Below are 24,817 nucleotides of genomic sequence, written 5' to 3'. Positions count from 1 at the left end.
CCGTAGGCCTTCCTCCCATAAAATGCTCCTCCTTTGTAAACACTTTGCAAAAGTTGTCGTTCAAAATTTCAGCTATCTCTCCAGCATCTTCATATACTTCTTCCCGTTTTTACCTTTTCTATTGCCTCCCTTTATTTAGTTTTCCATTTATGAATTTGTAAAACATTTTGGGTCACTATCACAGTTTTCCACCACCCTCTGTTCATATTCCTTCTGTGCTGTTCTCCTTACTTCAACATATCTATTCCTTGCTGTTTTGTAGCCTTCCCTTGATAATACATCACTGTTTTCTTAAGTTTCTTCCATGCCTTTTCTTTGTTCTTTTTGCTTCTTCACAATTTCTATTAAACCACTGTTTATTATTTAAAGTCCCATTCCTGTAATATGGCACAAACTTTTTCACAGCAGAGTTATACAAATCCATAAATCTATCGTATTTCAATTGCATATCTCTTTCCTGGTATACCACGGACCAGTCAATTTCATTAAAGAACTCCCTTATATGGTTATAATTTGCCCTAGTATAATTTAATTTTTCCTCCCTGCGTTCCACAATCTTATTCGTGCTTAATTCTGTATCCAGCTCAAAGCTTAGGACATCATGATCGCTTTTCCCCAAGGGACTTTCATGTTCAATTTCCTCTTTTAGAGATTCCCCTGGTAAATACCAAATCCAACCTTGCTGCAACATCTTGTCCCCTGCACCTTGTTGGTGATCTCACCCACTGTGCCATCAAGTTATTTGTTGCTACCTTTAACAATTCTTCTGCCCACTCACCACCATTCACCACTTCATAGTCTTCCCACACTATTTCTTTGCAATTAAAGTCTCCAACTATCATCACTCTATCCTTTCTGTTGAGTTCTTGCTTCATTCTGTCTAGAGTATTTCTCATCACCATTTGGTACTGTTCATATTCCCAAGCACTGGTTCTGGGTGGTATGTATACTGTTATAATATTAATGTCCCTCTTGCCATCTGTTATAAGCATACTTATCACTTCCTCATTTCTCTTACTATAGTTCACCTCCTTCACTATCAGATCTTCCTTAGTAAGAACCATTATACCACCACCACCTTTATTTTTCTATCATTTCTCCATACTTTGTAGTGTTTTACAACAAACCAGTCTAGCTTTATTTCGGCCTTAGCTTTGTTTCCACTACACACATTATGTCCGGTTCGTTATTTCTTAGGTAATCCATGCATTCTAGCCTCTTAGACTGAAATCCATCTATGTTCGTGTAAGTCACTTTTATTCCATTCCTAGTCTCGTTCTTCCATGTAATGCCTATTCCGTCTGTTTTACCCACCACTTCTTTAGCCTCCCATTTCTCATCCTCCAAAAAAACTTGGATCATTTCCTCCTCTGTTCTTTCGTCATTCCTCTCCTTCACTTCAGATACTAGCTCCTTCATCTTCATTCTCTCATCTTGTGACATATTTCTTCTTATGTAAATTGTTTTGGTTTCCTCAGAGTCCTTAAGTTTCCAAGCCCTCCTCAACAAGGCCTCCACTGCCACCTGAGACTTTAATTTCAATTTTAATGGTCTATTCTTGCCTTCCTCAAAAGCTCCCAATCTCACACTTTCTTCTACCTCAGCATATAGGTCCTCTTCTTCCACAGAGATCTTGTTCAGTAAAGACTTAATCTTGTCATTTTCCTTATCCCTCCTGTCCTGCCAGTTCCTGTTTGTTTCCTCCCGCAATCCTATTATGATCACACATTTTTTCTTTTCAGCAATATCTCTCACCACATACTCATTTTCCTTTAGTGCCTTTTACCATTTCCCTGTGCGTAATCCCTTTATTTTCCTCTTCCTGCTTTTTTACTATCTCCCTAAACGACCTTTGTACCTCCAGATGTTCATGATTCACTTCTTTCATCCTAGTGTCAATTAGATTAAGACATTCCTCTTTCTTCAAGTCCCCTTCGGATATTTTTATCTCCATTTCCATGAGTTTAGACTTCATTTCTTTGCATTGTTTCCTTAGTTGTTGGTTTTCTTTCTCCATCTCTACTTTTTCCTTCAACAGCTCTTTATTCTCTAGCGTTAACAAGTAGATCTCTTTTTTAAATGAATCATTCTCGGCTAGAACTCTATCCAGTTTTTCTTCTATTGACAAAATGCTTAGGAACTTACTCTCCAGCGCCTGGATTCTTGCATCCATGTCAAGTTTCTGCAGTCCTTTTGGCGTAGTAATAAAACCTTCGAAGTCTCTAGTTTGCCTGGACGCCATTTTTGTTGTTGTCAGCTGATTACGGCCAGAGCGATCACCGTCCACACTCCCCTCTCAGGGATCACTCTCCATATCACTCACTTTCAACACTAGGAGACAGTAGAACATTTACGGACACAAAACTTAGAGTTACCCGGGCCCTGTAATACCATAGGTATTTTCTTTCTTCCTGTACGCAGCCGGAGACGAGCCGTCCTCTCTCAACGACGGTGTGTGTGTGTGTGTGTGTGTGTGTGTGTGTGTGTGTGTGTGTGTGTGTGTGTGTGTGTGTGTGTGTGTGTGTGTGTGTGTGTGTGTGTGTGTGTGTGTGTGTGTGTGTGTATTTATCTAGTTGCATTTATCTTGTTGTATTGTACAGTGTTAAATGTCTCCCTCTTCCACACTAAATATTCTCAGTCTGTCCTTTACTCACAATCTTAACTGGAAATTTCACATCTCATCTCTTGCTAAAACAGCTTCTATGAAGTTAGGCATTCTGCAGTGTCTCTGCCAGTTTTTCTCGCCCCACCAATTGCTAACTCTGTACAAGGGCCTTATCCGTCCTTGGGTCCATCTTCGCTTTTTTGGACCACATCTTCCTCAAAGTTTTTCTTCCTCTCTCCTTACTCTAATATATTAATTTCTCACTTCCTTATACTACTGTCTGTTATTGTCATTTCTCTGCTTTTTGAGTTTCTTCCAAGCTTTATCTTTTGCCTTTTTTAGCTTCTGTACATCTGGCATTATACCAAGCATGTATACTTTCTTTTTAACTCTAGGAATATTTCATATTTCCCCTGTATTGTCCTTCCATTCATAATGTTCTTACATTCAATATCAGCAAAAAATTTCTTAATTTTTTAAAATCTGCAATTGCATAACTTAATCTCTCTTTTTTGTAGTCATCTCTGTATCTTATCCCATCCTCCTCCCGCATTTCCAACTCTAATGTCACGTGATCACTTCTTCCCACTGGACTAAGGTATAGTATGCATGCACAATAATCATGATAGTAACAACAATAATAATAATAATAATAATAATAATAATAATAATAATAATAATAATAAAATAATCATAATAATTTCCCCAATCTCTGCCTACCTCCTCCACTGACGCTTATCACCAAGGGGGAAACAATGAAAACAAACCTCTGTGGCGGCGGCAGTGCAAGCTGGCTCTCTCTCTCTCTCTCTCTCTCTCTCTCTCTCTCTCTCTCTCTCTCTCTCTCTCTCTCACCTATTTAAAACTTCAATTATTCTATGAATAATGTTTACAGGGTCATCAACAAACTCTCCTGTGATTAATAGTGCAGCCAGTCTTCTATGGATAGCTATATTTCTACATTCCAGCTGATCAACAGATACAAGCGAGGGTGAGGTTGGGGTAGGATAACAGGTAACATCTTGTGGAATGGACCCCTCCCAAATAAATATACTTTTTAAAAGTAGTTTACCCATTTATATTCTGTTTTGTTATGTTTTATTTTGTTTCTATACATTAATTATCATTTATAAATACCACTTCTTACCTAAAAACACGTAAAAGAATTGGGGTTTTCTTTTAAGGGAGGCTAGAACAGATTAATGGCATTTCAATGCATTTCAATGGGAAAATCTGTTTTGAGATACAAGCATTTTGAGATAAGAGCTCCATAACTGAACGAATTAAATTCGTATTTCAAGGTACCACTGTATTGCGAACACACATATTACTGTAATTACTTCTATGAGGAAAGGAGTTAACATAGCTGATATAGGTTACCTGGCAAAGCTTTGGTCTTAATTGCATAATTCCAAGAAGTTAATTTTGTATTTCAATATATCTAATCTCAATCAGTATTATCAGTCCCAATTATGATTGAGATTCAAGATTCTACAGTACCTATGACCTGAACTCATTTAAGAGGTAGGTTTCAAAACATTTATCCAATTCTTTGCTAATTCTCTTAGCCCTGTTTGGGGACAAGCATCTAAATGGATCTTTTTGTTTGGATGTTTTCTTGTCCTTAGCCAGTTCTTCCCATAGTGTATGAAAAAAGAAATACTGGACTACTGAGTGGACTTAGTTTATTCTCACATTAGACTTAATTGTTTGTTTTCTAGAAATATGCCTTGAAAATCTTTGTGATTTCTATATAAATATATCTTGGAGACATTAGTTTGTGTTTTCTACAAAGTAAATAAATAAGCAATAACCTATGTCTTATCATTAACTGCTAACATAGCTGATGAAATTCACATTTGATCTATTGGTATATTAGGGTAAAGTGCCCAACAGGAATGCAAAAGAACATGGAAAATTCCCTTCCTATGATTGTGCTCTCTCCCCAAATTTCAGAAGCATGTCATGCCAAGTCTCAAATATTGCAGGAATTTTATTTTTCATTCATTAATTTTTTTACATTATGGCCTATAGTCCCTGTAGGCATACTTAAAGAGTATATGTGGGAAGCACTGTTAAGCTTCTGCCCATTAGTGGCGCAGGTAATTTTATTTATAGAGCATCTTTGATGTAACCACCTAGAACCTGGGTATCATGGTGACATGTAGGTAGCTTTAGACCACTTGACAGATGGCATAGCTTCAAAGCAATATGTGGTGGGATTTGAACCAAGGCGTTTAACAAAATATATGACTAATTTGTATTGTGAAATATACATTACCATTACATTTGAATATGGAACTGGCAACTGAATAATCAAACAGAAAAAGAAAACACTTGTTAGGTTTCTGTCTGATATTATCCAATTCTAAATGCATGAGTTTTTCCTGGGTAACAATTCAACCATGGTTATTTAGAAAAAAGTCTAAAACAAAAACCACCAATTGAAACCTTACCTTGCCAAGAGGCACATCTTTTTCTCCAGCAGCAACCAAAATTTTGGCCAGAACTCCCTCCTCGGGTGTCTCCATCCCCATGGTGGCTTTATCTGTCTCAATCTCAGCCAATAAATCACCTTCATTTAAAACATCTCCTGCAAGTAAACACAAGAATCACCATGTTAATGACATTGCTCCAGTACAGTCACTTCTATCGAAGAAATGTTATACTGTAATTACATCATTATCATCACCATAATGCTCCCTATAAAATCTTATATGAACATCAATGTTTTCAAATATAATGATGTCTCAGTATACCTCTGCTTTGGACAAGTGCAACCTGGTATAAATCCCGCTTGGACATGAAAGATGTTCTTGGTATTAAATCTTTGTTTTGAATATGTGTAGTGCCGGAGAACACTTAATATTAAGTTAGTAATAATTAATTATTAATCTTATAATTAAAATGCAACTACGACACACATGGGTATATCAGACATACAGACATACTGTATTGTGACCATCTGCCAAAGAATGAGAGATGGTAATCAGCTGTGAATTACAAATACTAAATTCTACTGCTGCATAATCAGAAGTCTAACATGAACTTTTCACTCCAGTCGGCAGAGGGAGATCAGAGTTATTCGGAAAAATGTCTTTCATTAATGTAACGCCACTAGTAATGTCAATCAAATCACTTTGATTACATCAGCACCAGTCATACTGTGATGACTGCCAATAATTTTTGGAGGGGGAGGATACAAGGGCACCTAAGGAATTAGACTGTGGGAAAATACAAGAGTTCTCGCTCTCATACTCAGTCTAGCTTCGCCCTTCATTCCTAATAAGTAAGTTGCTTTGCTCCTGTAAAATACACGAAACTTTATATAAAACATAGTGTGTATACATACATATTATTAAATTGCTTACTGAGCCCTAGCTTCGCTCTTCATTCCTAACAGATAGCGACAATTGTTCTCTCCCTGTGTTCGTGATGTCCACGTGTGAGTGTGTTTTGTTTGGGATAGGATATTTTTATGAAATTAGAGAAATGTGAATATATTTTGTTGGTGGTGGTGTTGGGAAAAGTGAAGGAGGTGGGACTGTCACCAAACACAGTAAGTCCTCGCCACCAAACGGTGTAACAAGGCCCCCAAAAGAAAAGTCTAAAGGAGTTTGCTTGAAGGAATGGCATCACTTGGTACATTTCTCTCATTTAATCAGTGTACTTAAAGCCATAGATAAGATTGAGTGAGTTTTTTTCTTTCTGGAAACAAGGAACAATAAGACAAATGGCGTGTATCAGTGTAAAACATTGCAGGTGAACAGTTAAAAGTACATTAATTTTGTATGAAGTAATGAATCCTGCTATGTAATTATTTTTCTAGTGTTTACCTTGTTGTGAGTGATATATCCTTTACCGATGAACTGGATTGTAAGTCAAAAAGCATGTGATTGTGAGGAGGAAAAGTTCACTTAATATTATTCAATAAATTCATTTTATTTATTTTTCTTTTCTAATTAAATTTATTTGAATGTATTGTGAATTAGTATTGATGTGATAACAATTTAAAATTATAACCATTGCCTTAAGCTTGACTACTGCTAACATTTGAAGAAAATGAAAACCAAAATTGAAAGTTTTCATAATCTTTTTCTTTATAAAAACCCCTGCATTACATATGAATTGTGTGCTAGAACTTGTATGTGCCAAAAATTACAAAATCAATACTGCTCATAACTAATCTCTCTTCAGCAAGGTAAAGTGATGTTAAATTTTCATTTATTTCATCTAATTAAGAACATAAGAACATAAGAAAAGAGAGAAGCTGCAAGAGGTCGCCAGGCCTACACATGGCAGCACCCATGTGTTTAAAACTACCTAATTCCATTTATCATCCCCATCCATGAAGCATCATTGCTTATGTATTTACTGTATTTGACAGCACATAACACATACCTTTTTTCCATAACAGAGACTGTCCTCACTTAACTTTTCCATTTATATACTTGTAAAAAAGCTTGGGTTCCTCTTCACATCTTTTTACTACAACCCTTTCAAAATTTCCCTTCTCCTCCCTTCTTATTCTAGTATATTAATTTTGTGCCTCTTTATACTGCTTCCTATTTTCTTCATTTTGCGGCTTCCTTAATTTATTCCAAGTGGCATCCTTACCTCTCTTAGCTTTTGCACATGTAGCATTACACCAGGTGTGTTTGCTCTTTTTTACTCTGTATCCAGGAACATACCTCTTTACCAACTCATGCCTTGCATAGTTTTCTTTCCAATTAATACAACCAAAGTTGTAAAAGTTGTTAAAAATCTTTATTCATTTCTACCCAGAATCATGTCGAGTCTGTTCCCCAACTTGCCAAACACTCAATCAATGAATCAATCAATGGGTGTGAATAACACCAACCAACTAAGGTCGTACGGCACTATAGCAAGCAAAGGGGAGTGGTAAGGATAATGGTAGGGTTACAGGTCTAGTGGGTGTTGGAGAGAGAGGTTGTTCCTGTGCGTCTCGCTACCCATCCTTCACTCTGTTAAACAGCACGTAATTTAGCTACTGCATCTTGCTTTTCACCTACTGCCAACCATAGGAAGAGTGTCTAAGAGGAATAAGCAGAGGAAGGATGCCTGGAATATGAGCATGGAAGCTCAAAGAATAAAAAGAGCGTGTTGAACCTGATACCTCAAATGCTCCACTACAAATCCTTGCATCACCCACCACCACCCACATCACCGCCACACCACTACCTGCCACTCCCACACCATAGCCCATCACATCTCATGCAGAACAAAGAGAAGGAAATGAAGAAGAAAAGGCCTCATTATTCACAATTAGAGAAGCTCTTCTACAAAATACGTACTGAAAAAGGAAATGAAGATGTGGATAGTGACAAGAAGCTTGTCATGTTGATGAAAAGGAGGCTGAAAAATCTTTCCTCTCATTGTTCATGCCCAGATCCTGCCTGTGACTACAGTTTCGAGCCTGATGCATATGAGAACACCATAACTATGCACTGCACAACATGCAACTTCAAGAACACATCACAACCAGAAAAAGTGAGAGCTGGACGTCGGAAGAAAAGCCTCTTCAGGAACAACATATCATTGATAGGGGGGGACTAGGAACCTGATGTGCTTAGAAATACATCTAATTGTATTATGAGATTGTAGATAATAGAAAAGAACATATAGTAAACCTGAATAAACTTCCAAGTGTGTTATAACGGGATTGAGATCGATCGATAAACTTTATCAGCCCGTATCTCAAAACATAAGTTATTCCCATTTTAAGCTATTTTGAAGCCAATTTTAGCTTGATTTCAATTAGAAAAAAATTTTTAAGGAGAATACTTCTTCTTTCAATTCACGTCGCTACTTTTTTTTTATATATGTGACCTGTAATTTTGTATTAACATTTTTCGGTCAAAAAAGTTAAAAAAAGATTTTGAAAAAAAATTAATGGAACAAAAAAATATATAAAATAAAAAGTCTAACGATGTAGAAACATTTCATATTATAATATGTCTTTGGTTGTGGGCCTAATAATAACACCAGAATAACACTTGTTAATTTTAGTTGCAATTATAATTGCATTGGGGACTAGAATGGCAATGAATGTCTAACATTGATGTACATGTTCCCAATACTTCACAACATAAAAATCAGAGTGTTTCATGCATATTTACCAGAGATATGACAACATCGATCTAAACCGGATGCTGTTGTGACATGGAAATCGAGAAAAAATGAAATACATAAGAAAGAAGATACCAAGAATGAAGAGATAAAGATGGAAGTGAAAAGGAGAATAATAAATGAAGAAACATGAGAAACACGAAAGCAGGTACCAAGATTATAAGATACTAATTTGATAGATAAGAAGTCCCGTGACCACCGTGGAGAACAACAAGAGGCGGTGAATCATGACAAGACAAACACAGCCAGAGACGAGCAGTAGATTACAAGAAGCAGCTTCTGGAACCTTCTCCCCATATCTGGTAGTAATCAAAGGTCGCCAGAAGTAAAATGATATGGATGAGAAGTCAAGTAACGCGTGTATATTAAGAGGTGTAAGAGACAGAGAGTCAGAGAGCTAGAGAGAGGGAGAAAGAACCCGAGAACGCCAAGGAGAAGGCGAGAGACGACAGCGAGAGAGAGCTGTCAGACCAGAGGGTCAAAATGGGCGCGCCGCTTATCTCAAGACCAGTAAGTGTAGCCAGACAGTTGTAATGCAGTCACAGAAAATGTTGGTGTCATATTTTGATAAAGGAAAAATGGTATGTGTAGGTTGTGTAGAGTGTTGTTTTTATTGGAAGGTAAATTGTAGGGTGTGTTAGGATGTATCTTATCTTTGAATTTAAATTGCGTGATTTGAGTTGGATAACAGGAATATTGTGAAGAAATCTGGAACATTAGAAGAAGTTTAAGTGAAGAGAGAAATGTTGTTATCAATGAAGTTATTGTGTGTGTAATGAATTTGAGTTCAAGATATAAGGTGGCAGAATTTGAGGCGTTTGAAGGTGGACCTGGCGTGAAGAGAGTGATTCAAATTTCGTGGTTTTTGTGGTTTTATTTGTTGTCATAAGGGTCGTAAAGTGTAAATGTTTGTAAATAATATAATTAAGTAAAGTTTATAAAAACTCAGAGGCGTTCCCTTGAACCCCACAAAGCATTCTTTAATATTAGGGACGCAACAAGATCGTGCAACTTGCAGACACGACAACTGGTGGCAGCAGTGGGATATCTTTGCAATTGATAATGTTGCAAAGATAAATATTGCATAACTTGATAAATTAGATGTTTTCTGGATTCATTCACAGAGATTAAAATCGTGAAAATTATTGTGTGGCATATGTTATATGAGAGTACTGAATTGTTGCAATGGATGTGTAATTTCGTATTTTTTGAGTCATCTGCAAAATTTTGATGGTATACTGAAATGGTCGTGAGAAATCTTTGTCACAGCAGAATACTGTTCAAGATCGTTTAAGTTACTCGTTCTGCGTCTGTGTTGCTCGCAAGTTGTTGTCATAAGGAATAGTATTGCCATAAAATTCATAATCACATTACTTGATTGCGTAACCATCTTGCTCTGAATAAAAAACCGTCATGAAATGTGTTTAATGATTATATTGCTATTGTGATAAGAAAATTGTAGTTTCTTTTCTTGTTTCACCAGCGGCATACAAGCAAGGGGAAGTAGAAACACACAGGGAAACATACATATGAAACACAGGTGTAGTAGCAACTCTTAGATGTTTCATCATAACTGGTAAAAGATAAGAATGTTGTCAGCTTGTAGACGGTAGGATAAATTAGATTGAATCAGAGTAAAGAACACAGGTGCCAGAAAGTTAGGTAGTAGAAAATTGTAAGGAGAGGTTTTCATGAAGCAGAAATATTGGTAAACATGAATATCATATTTATAGAGAGAAACAGGAAAAATATATATGAAGTAGTTGTGATATAAAACAAGCAAATGGAAGGAATGTTAAAATTTTGGGAGGATGAAGCAAGCGTGAGTCACCCTGAGTAAAGATCATACAACAGCGGAGGTAACTATTTTAATGGAGAAAGAATTGTATATTATTAGAACTTTTAACGTGTTCGTATGTACAGAGGAGGCGATATCGGCAATGTTGGTGAGTAAATTGAAGGAAGAAATATGGGAATTATATGGGTTAATAAATGTTGTGTGGGAACCTGGGAGAGACGCAGAAGCGTAGGAGTGATGTTAGGCCTTGATAAGCCATAGATAAACTCAGTTGATAAGATGACCAGAGGTAGAAGGAAATCCTGGAGGTGAGAACAGAAGAAAATTTCCATTCATGCACCAAGAAAATTATCAGCCATGTATTATGAAACATAGGGATATAAAGGGGAAAGTTAAGATATGGATGTCACTGTAAAGTACAGGGAAGGCAAGAGTCAGGTAACACTGTTGGAACAGTGCCAGACCATGTGCTTGAAGGAATACTGGTTGGACCCTGACTCACAAGATTATCTCTGTGACTGATATGAGTTGATGGAAAGGTAGCTAAGTGACCACTACAGTCTTTATTGTGTTAATAAGTAATACAGAAAATTGCAGAGTAATTGAGTATGTAAATGAAGAACTTAACCATATGAATAACAAAATGAGTATAGAAAGGTAGACAAATGTTAATGAAATTATTATCATATTTCACGAAAGATAATAAACATGTTGATTATGTTGAAATGTTGATAAATTTTATTGTAAAGAAAGTTTGTATGTGATAGAGAATGCTAAAGGGTAACGTAAGCAGAGGAATAGGTTTTAACAAGTTGAGGTGAAAGAGTTCTTTAAAATCACTGTAAGCACGGACATTTAACAGCAAGAAGTGTCTATGTTTAAATTAGTTGAGAGCGAGGCATTACAAGAATGTACTGCTTAACAGACCCACATCCTGCGTATACTTACAATAAACTTGGCCATAATAATTATTGGAGAAGAATTATCGGGTTTGGAAGAGTATCTTGATAAGAACGATGGCGGTCAAAACTCTAGATAACGTTGAAGATCCTTGTAGTGGTCACAGGCTAAATCTAACATACCCGAATTAGATAAAATTTATATTAATGGCTGAAGCTGACATCGAAATGAAGTATATTCAAAGGCGAGAAATGCGTTATAATGAGGTTATCTTACGTAGATAAACATGAATAATGAAATATGGTGTGTAAAGTATTATTTGAAAATCAGAGAAACATAGATTGGTGCATGAAAAAGGGTAGTGAAAATATAAATTGATGAATGCTGCATGAAAAGTAATTATTGGAGAATAGGGATGATGGAGAAAGAAACAGTGAGATGGCTATAGTGAAAATTGTGAGTATAGTGGGAAGAGAGATAAATGCAGGAAAAAATAGTGAAACAAATAATTGAGAAGTCAGAAGCATGAAAATATGGTGATGTGAGAGTATATAGTGAGATGATTATCTTGAATATATATGGTGTAGCATGAAAAAATATTGAGATGGAAATATTGAGGATATTTGTGGAAGTAAATCTATTGAGTATACTGAAGCATGCATATATGATGTGGTGAATTTATTATGAGAATGGTGTGGTGACATGACATTGAATATAGTGAGTATATATTGCAGCATGGTATAGTGGAATATTGGAAGTATTTGAATATATTGAGTATATTGAGGCATGCATAATAGTGAGTATATATGACGATAATGAGTACAGTGAGTATATATTGCAGCATGATATAGTGAAATATTGAGTGAAATATTGAGAATATTTGAATATATTGAATATATTGAAGCATGCATAATAGTGAGTATATATGAGGATAATGAGTACAGTGAGTATATATTGCAGCATGATATAGAGAAATATTGAGAATAATTGGATCTATTGAGTATATTGAAGCATGCCTATATGGTGAAATTATTATATTGAGAATGATATGGTGGCATGAACATTGTTGGTATATATTTGCAGCATGGTTATATAGTGAAAAGGGAATATTGAGAATATTGGTGAAGTAAATATATTGAGTATATAAAATGAGGCATGGATATATGGTGAAATTAATATGTTGAGAGTAATATGGTGACATGAATATAGTGAGTGTATATTGAAGCATGAGGATGTAGTGAAGTGAATATATGCAGAAAATGTGGTAAGGTGAATATTTTGAGTAATTAGAGTGAAGCATGAAGATAATGAGTATAGTGAGGATATATTTAAAGCTGAGGATAATGAATATAGTGAATATATATTTGAAGCATGAGGAAAATGAGTATAGTGAATATATATTGGAGATATAGTGAGACATATATGTTGTGAATATAAAATGTTGAGAATATAGACTGAGGCCTGCAGTACTAGTGAGATGAGTATCTTGATAACTGTGTGTATTTCATGCATGAAAAATGAGGATAAAGTGAGAATATTGGTAATTGTGAGGATATCAAAGTTGAAGCATGACGGGGAGATGAATCTTGAATATAGTGAAATATTGATGTGAAATAGAGATTGATGCATGCAGAAATGAAGGGAGATGAATCTTGAATATTGTGAAATATTGATATGAAATATATATTTGGGCATGCTGCAATGGTGATGATTATGAGTACTGTATGTTGAAATATTGAATGCTGCATGAAGAGATATCGAAATGAGAGTATTAATATTTTTGAGTATAGTGAATGAATATATTGGTGGGGGTGAAGAAATTGTGAAATGAGTATATTGGAAATAGTGAATATATTGAGCATGTATATTGGTAATTATGGATATATTGAATACAGATCCATGCATGAAGATATGGTGAAACTCAGATGTTGATAGTGGTATTGAAATAGTGAAGAAAGAGAAATAAGTATTTTGGTAGTGGTGAGATGTTGAAATATATATTGACATGGTGGAAGTATGTTGAAATTAAGTATGAAAAGGATATCCGTAAAAAATTTGTGTGGAAATTTTATGGTGGAAATGAAATGCATACTTTGAGAAAATGAGCTAAAAAGCAGTTGCAGTTGAGTGAAATTATATCATGAAAGGAAGGGAAATTATCATGCGGTAGAAGAAAAATGGGTAACGTATAATTGAGACGTATAGAAGCAACTTGAGATGGTTAAAAGAAAAAATAATGAGGATAAAGAAGGTAAAATATTGGAAAGGTGAGAAAGAAAATCAAAATAGAGTAACCATGAAATAAGAGATGTAAAAAGTGTAAAACATACAGGTGTGACTTCTGAATTGATTAGTTTATGTCGAGCATGCTCAAATTGAATTGATGAGATAAGATGTTGCGAGATAAATGTAAATGTGCATTATTTAATTCCCGGGAACTGACCCGTCAGATAATGGTGAATGATCCTTGTATACGCGTGTGCCTAGCTAACTTGCACACTTCCTGCTGACCTAGGGGCATGGCATTGTACAAGTTACTCTGTCTAGGTGTTGTTAATATTATTTAAGAAGGAGAGAGGAAAATGCGAAGGATAAATTTGTAATTCCTGTCTGGGGATGAGCCGATTCAGAACGTTGGGGGACGCCTCAGATGTTCTTTTCGACAAGTACCCAGGTGTGGAAGAGTTTTGAGCGTATACAACACAAGGATTATAATTATGAAGAAGTGGGCCCACAAACACAAATAAAAAATAAAACAATTCAATGCTAAATATAGCAAATAAAAAGGAATAAAAAGAACAATACAGAAAATATCAAAGTCACAAAGATACAAAAGAAAATTTGTTGCAAGTATAAATAAAAGGGAAATTTATTGTATGTCACTGGAAGTTGATTAGATAAAAATAATGTTGAGATATCGTGCGATATGTGTTTGCTAAATGATGTCGTTATTAAACTGGAAAAAAATTTTGAGGAATGTTATGTGATAAAAAGGGGAAATGTATCATATGTCACTGGAAGTTGATTAGATAGATAAATGTTGAGTTATCGTGCGATATGTGTTTGCTAAATGATATCGTTATTAAGCTGGAAAAAAATGTTGAGGAATGTTATGTGAAAAATGTTATGTAGGGTTGATGAGAACACAAGATGTAAAATTTTGAAGTGTCAAGGGGGTGAAGGTCAAATTGGTCAGGTGAGAATATGGTGATTCGTAAGGAGGGATGGCAGGGATATCAGAAACATCTCAGTAAGGTCCGAAGAGGGAAAACTGAAGAGTTAGAGTGTGTATATTTGAAACCGAAATTTCTTGTTGTTGTAGAGCTGAAATGTAGCAGAGAAACGCGATACACGAATACAAGACACACTTATTATGAAAATGTTGTAGCAGTATAATGGTGAAAAAAAAAAATGTATTTCGGTTTATCTTTGAAGATTTTGTTATGATATTGTATAAGAGGGGGAATTAAGGTAGCAAATTTAATAAGAGAGTGAAATCAGTGAAAGTGTATGATAGATATTGTAGTGCCTGATAGTTAAAGAGGGACACACAACAGTCAGCGACATATAAGGGCGATAAGGTATGTTAGCCCAAGGGATAGGAAACACTGCTTACAGATTAAATACAGATATTTAGAGGCACAGATAAATGAGATACAGAAAGTTTATGAGGTGAAACAAGAAAGAGTAATTGCTTATAATTATTAAGGATAACTATACAAAAGAGAATTCACTGAAATGCCTGATGCTGAGTAAGGTGAGAAAAGAAACATATTTCAAGTCATTATATTGTGAGCAAGATGCGATAATGAGTCATGAGCAAAATTTGAGCTGTACTCGACGGTGGAAGGTTAGAGTGTTCCCTTATCAGATGGTTGGCTTACCTTACGGCGATTAGTTCCTTGATGACTGACTATGACACCTAAATTCATGTGGATATTGAATGGAAAATTTGTGCCTTTGTAAGATTGTATGAGCTCGTGTTAAAAGCTAAAAACATCACGGTATAGATATTTTCGTCCAGTAGTAGTACTGTTAAAAGAGTGTAATTATCAGAAAAAAAAAAATGTTGATTTGTCGAAGAAAAGGAACATTGCACGCAACACAAACTCAGAATTAATTGGTGTTTAATTGTTATAGTGTGGTATTTGATAAAGCAAGATAGAGATAAAACAAAACAAAATGGCCTCATGTTATCTTGAAATTAGAGATTGCTGTGCTTAACTTATTAACAATCATTGTCGTGTATTTAAAGATCAGAATTTGCTCCTTAAGATGATTCAGAAAGAACATGAGATAAAGAAGTTGTGTCAAAATAAAATAAGAAGTCATTTCTTACACGAGAAAGATTGATGTTGGTCAATAAATCCATTGCAGTAGTTCAGGGTTATGTTATGATGTGATGAAAACAATGATGACAGTGTACATGTTTCTAAAAGTGTATTGTTGTTCCCTTTTATATCTTAGTTGAGAACAGATTGATATGTTTATTTTCTCAAGAGAGTAAAGATAGACGAGTTGACTCAAGGCTGATAAGTAGGAGTGACTGCATTACTAACTTGGCTACTACTTACTACTTTAGAGAAATTCCAGCCGACACCTTTTATGATGTGGGCAGGATGATCTCCCTTCATTCTTTCCTTATAGTTATAAGTGTTTTGACTGCATATATGAATATTGAAAATAATTTGAAAAGAAACTGCTGGCTTATAATGCGAATATATGGAAAAATATGATTCATGGTTGATTTCTCTTACTGGTCAAATTGAATGTTATATTTTGTTTCTCCACAAAGGCTGTCTCTAAACTATGAACTTATATGAATATTGCTAATACACGCCTTTTCAGCAGTTAAGGATGGGTACCTTGTCTCTACACAATGAAAGATAATCTACAGATGCTGATAAAAGCATCAGCCTCCTGGGACCTGGATGATACGGCTGGCTGAGGGGTCAACCTGGTGTCACGAGTGTGGGCGAGGGCCATATCTAGGACTCCCCTGGTTCCAGCAGCTGGGAGCAGGCCTTCCCAACCCACACCCACACCGCATCCCCTGATAAGATAACGACCCGCAGCCAAGTAACAGTCGTGCGAGGACGCACGATCTTGAGGAGGGGGCATTGTTGTGACATGGAAATCGAGAAGAAATGAAATACGTAAGAAGATAGCAAGAATGAAGAGATGAAGATGGAAGTGAGAAGGAGAATAATAAATGAAGAAACATGAGAAACACGAAAGCAGGTACCAAGATTATAAGATGCTATCACTAATTTGATAGATAAGAAGTCCCGTGACCACCGAGGAGAACAACAAGAGGCGGTGAATCATGACAAGACAAACACAGCCGGAGACGAGCAGTAGATTACAAGAAGCTTCTGGAACCTTCTCCCCATATCTGGTAGTAAACCACTCGACAAATGGCATAGCTTCAAAGCAGTATGTGGTGGGATTCAAACCTATGCGTGAACGTCTGCCCAATTCCACGCTCAACACCTTACCCATTACGCCACCGCCTCCCAAAGATGGGAGGTGGGAGTCATTGGCGCAAACAGGAGAAGATGGAGTAGGTTTTATATATAGAAAATTGGAAGTCGTGTTGAGTAGCCCAGGATGAGGCTGAGTCAAGTAGGTAAGTCTGAAGGAGAGAGTGTAGTTCTGAATTAAATGACTCAGAGGCATAAATAGCAAAATCATCAACATAAAGGGATGAATGAACTCCAACTGGCAACATTGCCACAATATCATTCTTGGCCAGAAGGAACAAAGTGGTACTGAGGACACAGCCTTGGGGAACTCTCTCACGTTGAGAGAAAGCTAAGGAAGTATGAGAGTTGACACGGACATGAAAAAGACGTTTACTTAGGAAGGACTGTATAAAAACACCCATGTTACCATTGATACCATGAGAGGACAACTGATGTAAGATGTGGTATTTCCAGGTGGTATCATAAGCCTTCTCTAAGTCAAAGAAGACAGCAAGAACAGATTCATGGGAAGCAAAAGCTGTTAAAATTAAAGTTTCCATGTATGCTAGGGGGTCAGAAGTGTTCTTGCAGTGTCGGAAACCAAATTGAGAGGAGAAGAGTTGTTTAGATTAGAGATACCACATCAAATGGAAATTTATCCTCCTTTCAAGTAATTTGCAAAGGCAACTGGTTAGAGCAAAGGGGCGGTAATCCTATAGTAAGGTACCGGTCTTGCCAGGCTTAAAGAAGGAAATACAGGCAACCCCCACTTAACGAAGGTTCATACAATGAAATTTTGCTACAATGAAATTTTGCTACAATGAAAGTTTCCTTTTACTACAATCTGCTCGTATAACAAACACCAAACTCGCTTTAACGAAATTTTATCCAGATAATTTTTTCAAAGTTTGAAAGCCCCGCCGTATCACGCAAGCCGACAGGCTTCTGAATACACCAATGCCTCTTGTGGACAACACACACACCACTCACTCCCTTATCCTTCCTGGCTATCAGCTCAAAACAATAACAGTGTCCAGCATCAGTTCACCATCCCTCGCTCAACAAGCCACCAAAACGCCCTGCAACCAGCCTTGCAATGTCGCCTAACGTTGCTAAGAAGACCAGGAAGTCTCTTACTCTCGAAGTGAAGCTGAATATTATTCACAGACACGAGAGGCGAGAAAATTAACGGCATTGCTCGCCACCATGACTTAACTTCATCTAGTGTCTACTATTTTCAAGTCAGCAGACTCTATTAAGAAGGCTGGTGAGACTGTATCTTCCTTACAAGCTAAAAGAACCACCTGAACTCGTGACTCTGCAATGGATAAAATGGAAAGCCTTGTGGAAATGTGGTACTTAAGTTTTGTATGTGGTACAATGATGCGGCTTTTGTTTACATTCCACAGGTTGCCAGCAAGCATATTTCCCGCTCCCTCTCCCTCCCTTCATAAATTTAAGATCAACATTATAAAGTTATTTACAAACATACATTAGTGTACATTATAATAACTTAGTCTTAAATTAGACTGCTTAAATGTTTAACTTCATAATTTTTACTTTCATTAAACCTTTTACTGTACTATGATGCACTCTCGTTTTGTTTACTCTCAATGGAAGTCCAAGTCAGGGGTCAAACTTCTTATAATTGGTTCACTTAATGAAAATTCGCTTAAGGATTGTTTTTTTTAGGAACGTAACACGTTCGTTAAGCGGGGGTTGCTTGTAATAAGGGCTTTGCGCCAGAAAGAGAAAAATTCACCCTTTGTCCAAATTCTATCAAATAATGCAAGGAGGAAGGACATGGAAGTAGGAGTTAAATGGTGAAGCATCTGATAATGGATCCCATCAGGACCCTCACAGGTATTACAACTATATTGGAGAGCTGAACCGAGTTCAGAAATTGTAAAGGAAGAATTGTAAGAGCCAGAAAAGCTCTGATAGAAGGTAATAGGTGTGCATTCTGTAATAAATTTGGTAGTCTGAAAATCAGCAGGTAAAGAGCACCTATACTGACTTTACTGAAAAAAGAGCCCAACTCATTGGCCAAAAGCAGTGGGTCTCTAATATACAGTAATACTCCGCTTAACAAACAGGATAGGGGATGTCAAAGCTGTTTGTAGAGCAAAAATTCGTTAAGCGGACGTAATTTTCCCATGGCAAATAATGGAAATAGGGGGGGATGCATTCTGGGCTGGTCCCCAACATACCACATGTGTTAGAAAAAAAAATTATATATACCTTTGGCAGCATATTGGGCCACCGGTGTACCACTACTTTTATGATGTCATATGAGTCATTGGAAGTTAGAGGAGCTACGTACAAATTCTCTCACATTTTCGCATTTATGTTCACAAAACAACATTTCTACTAGCTTTTTACAAACCTTGTCCCCAAGAAAGGATTGTTTTGTAATGCATAAAATGAAATCTTACATTAAATACCAAAAAATAAAGCAGAGATGAGATCAGCCACAGACGAAGCGGGAGACTTGCGGCGACTCGGCCGCTTCTTCTTCTTCTTGTGACCCTTTTAGCTTGGCGTGTTGTCTTTCCTCATGATACTTGTTTCCACTCCTCTATTGTCTGCTATAATGGATATCATATCTTAGTATTCATATACACTCATGCCATGAGGATAACCTCGACTCCGTGGCACTGAGTGATGGTGAATTACTAATGAAATACCGTAGTATTTCATTAGTAATTCACCGTCACTCAGTGCCACGGAGTCACGGTTATCCTCATGGCATGAGCGTATATGAATACTAAGATATGATATCCATTATAGCAGGCAAGAGAGGAGTGGAAACATAAACATCTTGATGAAAGTAACACGCAAGCAAAAGGGTCACAAGAAGAAAAAGAAGCGGCCGAGTGGCCACGAGTCTCCTGCTTCATCTGTGGCTGATCTCATCTCTGCTTTATCTTTTGGTATTCCATGTAAGATTTCATTTTATGCATTACAAAACAATCCTTTCTTGGGGGCAAGGTTTGTAAAAAGCTAACAGAAATGTTGTTTTGTGAACATAAATGCATATATAAGACAGTAACACCACCTCGAGAGGTAGTGTTCCCAGCAACCTCAGAGCAACCTGATAGCAACCTTGTCACCGTCCCTCCAAGCATTCATGGATGCCATTTCAGTGCAGGAGGTTGCTCTGACGTTGTTAAAGAATCTTGGATCCAGTTCCAGGAGCGCTAGAGATAGAGGCGGGGAGCCAGCCAATCACAGCGAAGCTACCGCGTTCGGTCCCTCACCAGGCAAATTCAAACCCAGAAAATTCGCTAAAACGGATGTGGTAGTACGTTATGCAGACATTTTGGTCTAACTTTATATAGTACGTTAAACCAGAAATTCGTTAGACGAACGTTCATTTAGCGGAGTATTACTGTAGTTGCCATTAAGATTCAATGTTATTGCTGTAGGGGGTGGATGCTTGCCAAATAATTCATGGATATTTTTCCAAACTGCTGCAACAGGGATAGTAGAGGTAAAGGAAGAAACATATTGTTTCCAGCTTGTAGTCTAAGATAAGCATATAGTTATTTGAAATATGGCAGATGCGTGTTTAAAAAGATGTAAATGCTGTAAGACTGGCTGTGTGGCGTTTATGATGAAAGCTACACCAGGCTGCACGTTTGATGCAGAAAGCTCTGGTGCAGGTGGGATTCTACCACAGAACACATTTAGTGTGGAGAGGTCTGATAGTTCTGGGTATGGCAGTAGAAGCTCGATCCAAAACTATTTTAGTACAACAGGTGAGCATATCAAAAGCTGAAGTAAAGGATGAGAGAGGTAAGGACAGGTTTGACAGAGTTGAGAAAGCATGTCGGTCAGCTCTATCAAAGCACCATCTTGGAGGGTTGGGTAGTGGGACATAAGATGTACGTAGGAGAAAGAAGAATAAGAAAGTGATCACTGATAGGAACCTGGTCTAGGACTGACCAATGAAACTGCAAAGTAAGAGCAGGTGAGCAAAATGAAAGGTCTAAGCAGGAAAAGTATATGTTCAGACATCAAAGTGGGTAGAGTGGTCAGAGTTAAGAATGATAAGATAAGTGGAAAACAGGAACTGTTGAAGGGAGTGACCTAGGGAGGAAATAACAGAGTTCCCCCAAAGGATATGTCAGCAATTGAAGTCCTCAACCACCAACAGAGGGAGAGGCAATAGGGAAAGGTGATGAAAAGCAAAAAAAGTCAATAGGAGTAGAGGGAGAAAAGTATACTGAGACAACAGTGATCCAGCGTTGAAGATAAACACCTACACGGGTGCATGGAATCGTAGTTTTAATATTCAAGGAGACATAGGGGATCTTCTGGTGCACTAAGATAGCAGTAACAGTTAGGGAATGAGGTGAAGATAAGAAGTGATAGTCAGGAATAGAGATGGGTGTGTCAGTGAGGAAAGTTTCTTGAAGGCAGACTATTATAAATTCATAGCTCAAAAGAAGGTAGCGGAGGTCTTGTCTATGAGAGTGAGAGCCACTAATATTCCAGTGAATAAGAGACAATGGAAAGAGAAAAAAATGGAGAGTAAAGTTAATGGGATGTAATAATGGTAGGAATAGTTGTAACACAAGTAGTAGGAATAGGAGTGTCAGAAAAAGGTAGAAGGGATGGGGGAGGGAAATCAGAGCTGAAGGAGGTAAGGTTAGGAAGAGTGTCCACGGACCTGAGAGATTCAATGGTACAACCAAATGGCAATGGAAACTTTTAGGAAACTAGGTGCACTGCCCCTCTATAGTGGGCAAGAAGGAGGAGGGGGATGGAGTAGAGGAGAGCAGAGGGATTGGTGAGATGGATGGTGAAGAGGAGTGGGATTCCACTGAGGTAGGAGGTTGAAAGTAATCAAGAGGACTAAGTGTAAGGCACTCAAAGGGTTGACAGGAAGGAAGAGTAGGAGAAGTAGGCAGAGGTAGAGGTGTTGGAGGGAGAGTATTTGGAGGGTGATGGATTTCAGCAACAATAAAAATGGCTGTAGTATATGTGGAAGAAGGTGAAATGGTAGTGGAAGGAAAAGTCTGGGGGACACTGCCCTGTGCAATGTAGTTTGCAATATCCATTATAATCTCAGCCCTGTGAAGTGGAGGAAAGGATTAGGGAGTAGAGACTCACTTAGATGGCAGTGAAGAGGAAACTGAAGGTGTGGTTGACTCAGGGGTAGTGGTGGTGGGGTTAGAAGGTAGGAAGTGCAGAGAGGGAGTTTAGCGTGCTTGCCAATGCGTTGTGAATGGGGCTGTAGGGGCAGTGCTGAAGATGTTGAAGAGGGAGTGTCTGGGTTTAGATAAGAAAAGGCATTAGAGGTTGTGATAGCAGACATGTTAGCTGGAGGATTTGTATGAGTCAAAGGAGCAATGTTAACTGAAGGATTCATACGAGTCGAGGAAGCAGGAGAAGGTACTGGTTTTGAGACAGTGAGAGGTCGGAATTCGAGGAGACGAGCTTGTTGTCAAGCTTCTTTAAGGGTATAGCTGTTTATGAAATGTATGGTTGCAACATCTGCTTCAAAGCGGTAGGCAAGACAGCCATGACAGAATACATTGTGGTTTCCTGAGCAGTTAGCAGAGATTCAGTTTTGGGAAGGGCAGTCCGCTCGAGTATAAGTTGGTGAAGAGCAAAGTGGGCAGAGTGTAGTCGACCTGCAGTACTTTGCTGGATGGCCAAAACGCTAACAATTTTGACACTGGCAGGGAGGTGGTATGTAAGGTTTCACTTTGTAATGTGATCCACCTACATAGAAGTCATCAGGGAGGTCTTGACCAAGGAAATAATCCTGGCAACATTAACAGAATGTTTGCATCAGCCACATATGGGTAAGGAATAGCAGTGAACTGAAGCGACACCATGGTAGTCAGCAATGAGCTCTTTCCGATCTGATGAACAGTCATGCCATGGGATGTTGTCAACTGAGCACTGTTCTGGAGGAATAGCAATGGTATTTAGCTACCCATCTGTACAGCTTGTGACTGTGCCTCTGTGTCAACAATTACAAGGCATGAGCAGTTTCGGGGATCATGAATGTGATCTGTTTTACCTGGCATTGTAAGCATTTCTGGGAGATGGTATTGTCTGCATATGGGGTAGTCTGTGGCACTACAAAGTATTTCAGCCAACGCCGAGGTCCATAAAGTGAATTTACATAAAAGAATAAACGGTTGAGTGATAGAAGGACGGAACGAGAGGATGAGGAGACAGTTTTAGTAACATGATCTAAAGAGTGTTGTGAGGGTTGGGAGCAGTGCAAGAGGTATGGTTCTATAGTAACAATATTGAAGGGCGACGAGTCTGTGGAGGTTAAAGATGTATGTGTAGTAAGTTTTGGTGGTAGAGTGAGGTCACCAGCATTAGTCCATAGCAACGCCGGGTTAGGAAAACCTGGGAAAGTATGGATTTTCATCATTGTTCATGGTGACCCTCTGTGAAAATTGGGGAATGAAAATGGTCCACTCTCCAGAGCCCCATGGAGAGTAAGGGTAAAGGTTTATGTAAGGGTATACCGTACCCCTGGCACCCTTAGGCCACTCAAGACTGACTCTAAACGCCAGCCTTGCATCCTGTAGGCACAGATCTCACACCGTAGGAAAAGGAAGGGAACAGGGTAGGAGGATGGGAAGGGAAAGATGTAGGTAGGGTAATGGAAGGAAGAAATAAATAAAAAGGGGAAAGGGAAAGATGGGCAAATTAGTTGGACTAAGGGCTGCGATCCAAGATAGAGGCAGCAGTTAATGTAACCCCTCCCACATTGGACCACAGACCCCTGCCCCTAAGCCTCCCATATTTATAATGCTAACAACTTCACCTTGGATGATTCTGGGCTTGTCACTCCCTCTCCTCCTCCCTTTGACTATTTCCTACGATTAAAGTTCTTCGTAATGATATTTTCCATGCCCTCATTGCCCTAAACCCTCGAAAGGCTTAAGGACCTGATGGGGTCCCTCCTATTGTTCTCAAAAACTGTGCTTCCATGCTTGCACCTTGCTTGGCCAAACTCTTTCAACTATGTCTATCGACTTCTACTTTTCCTTCTTGTTGGAAGATTGCCTACATTCAGCCTGTTCCTAAAAAGGGTGACCATTCTAATCCCTCAAACTACTGTCCTGTAGATTTAATCTCTTGCTTGTGGAAACCTTTTTAATCTGTCTTTAATAGGAAGATTCTTAAACATCTGTCACTTCACAATCAAGTATGGCTTCTGTCAAGGCCACTCTACTGGTGATCTTCTGGCTTTCCTTAATGTGTCTTGGTCATCCTCTTTTAAAGATTTTTGAAAAACTTTTGTTGTCGCATTAAACATATCAAAAGCTTTTGACAGAGTCTGACACAAAGCTCTGATTTCAAAACTGCCCTCCTACAATTTATATCCTTCTCTCTGCAACTTATCTCAAGTTTCCTTTCCAACCATTCTATTGCAGCCATGATAGATGGCCACTGTTCTTCTAAATCTATTAATAGTGGTGTTCCTCAGGGTTCTGTTCTGTCACCCACTCTCTTTCTATTATTCATTAATGATCTTAACCAAATGTCTTGCCCTATCCACTCCTACACTGATGATACCACCCTACATCTTTTCACATCCTTTCAGAGATGACCAACCCTTCAGGAAGTTAACAGATCATGCAGGAATATCACAGAACACCTGACTTACGATCTTTCTAAGATTTCTGATTGGGGCAGAGAAAACTTAGCATTTTTCAATGCCTCAAAAAGTCAATTCCTCCATCTATCAACTTGACACAACCTTACAGACAACTATCCCCTCTTCTTCAATGACACTCAACTGTCTCCCTCTTCTACACTGAATATCCTTGGTCTGTCCTTTACTCATAATCTTAACTGGAAACTACATATCTCATCTCTTGCCAAAACAACTTCTGTGAAGTTAGGTGTTCTGAGGCA

The 24,817-nt window shown here is 37.9% G+C and overlaps 1 protein-coding gene across 1 annotated transcript in view; it reads right to left on the bottom strand.

Annotated features, from left to right (window-relative positions):
• The window catches only part of LOC123511313 (dihydrolipoyllysine-residue acetyltransferase component of pyruvate dehydrogenase complex, mitochondrial-like), a 308,658-nt gene that overhangs the window by 234,320 nt on the left and 49,521 nt on the right, over positions 1–24,817 (bottom strand). The window contains exon 3 of the mRNA XM_045267094.1: positions 5,062–5,198. Within this exon, the coding sequence (XP_045123029.1) occupies positions 5,062–5,198 (137 nt within the window). The remainder of the gene's footprint in view (positions 1–5,061; positions 5,199–24,817) is intronic.

This window comes from Portunus trituberculatus, chromosome 31, assembly GCF_017591435.1.
Source record: "Portunus trituberculatus isolate SZX2019 chromosome 31, ASM1759143v1, whole genome shotgun sequence".
Taxonomy (NCBI): Eukaryota; Metazoa; Arthropoda; class Malacostraca; order Decapoda; family Portunidae; genus Portunus; species Portunus trituberculatus.
The sequence above is the reverse complement of the archived record's forward strand: the minus strand, read 5'-3'. Positions and strand labels throughout refer to the sequence as shown.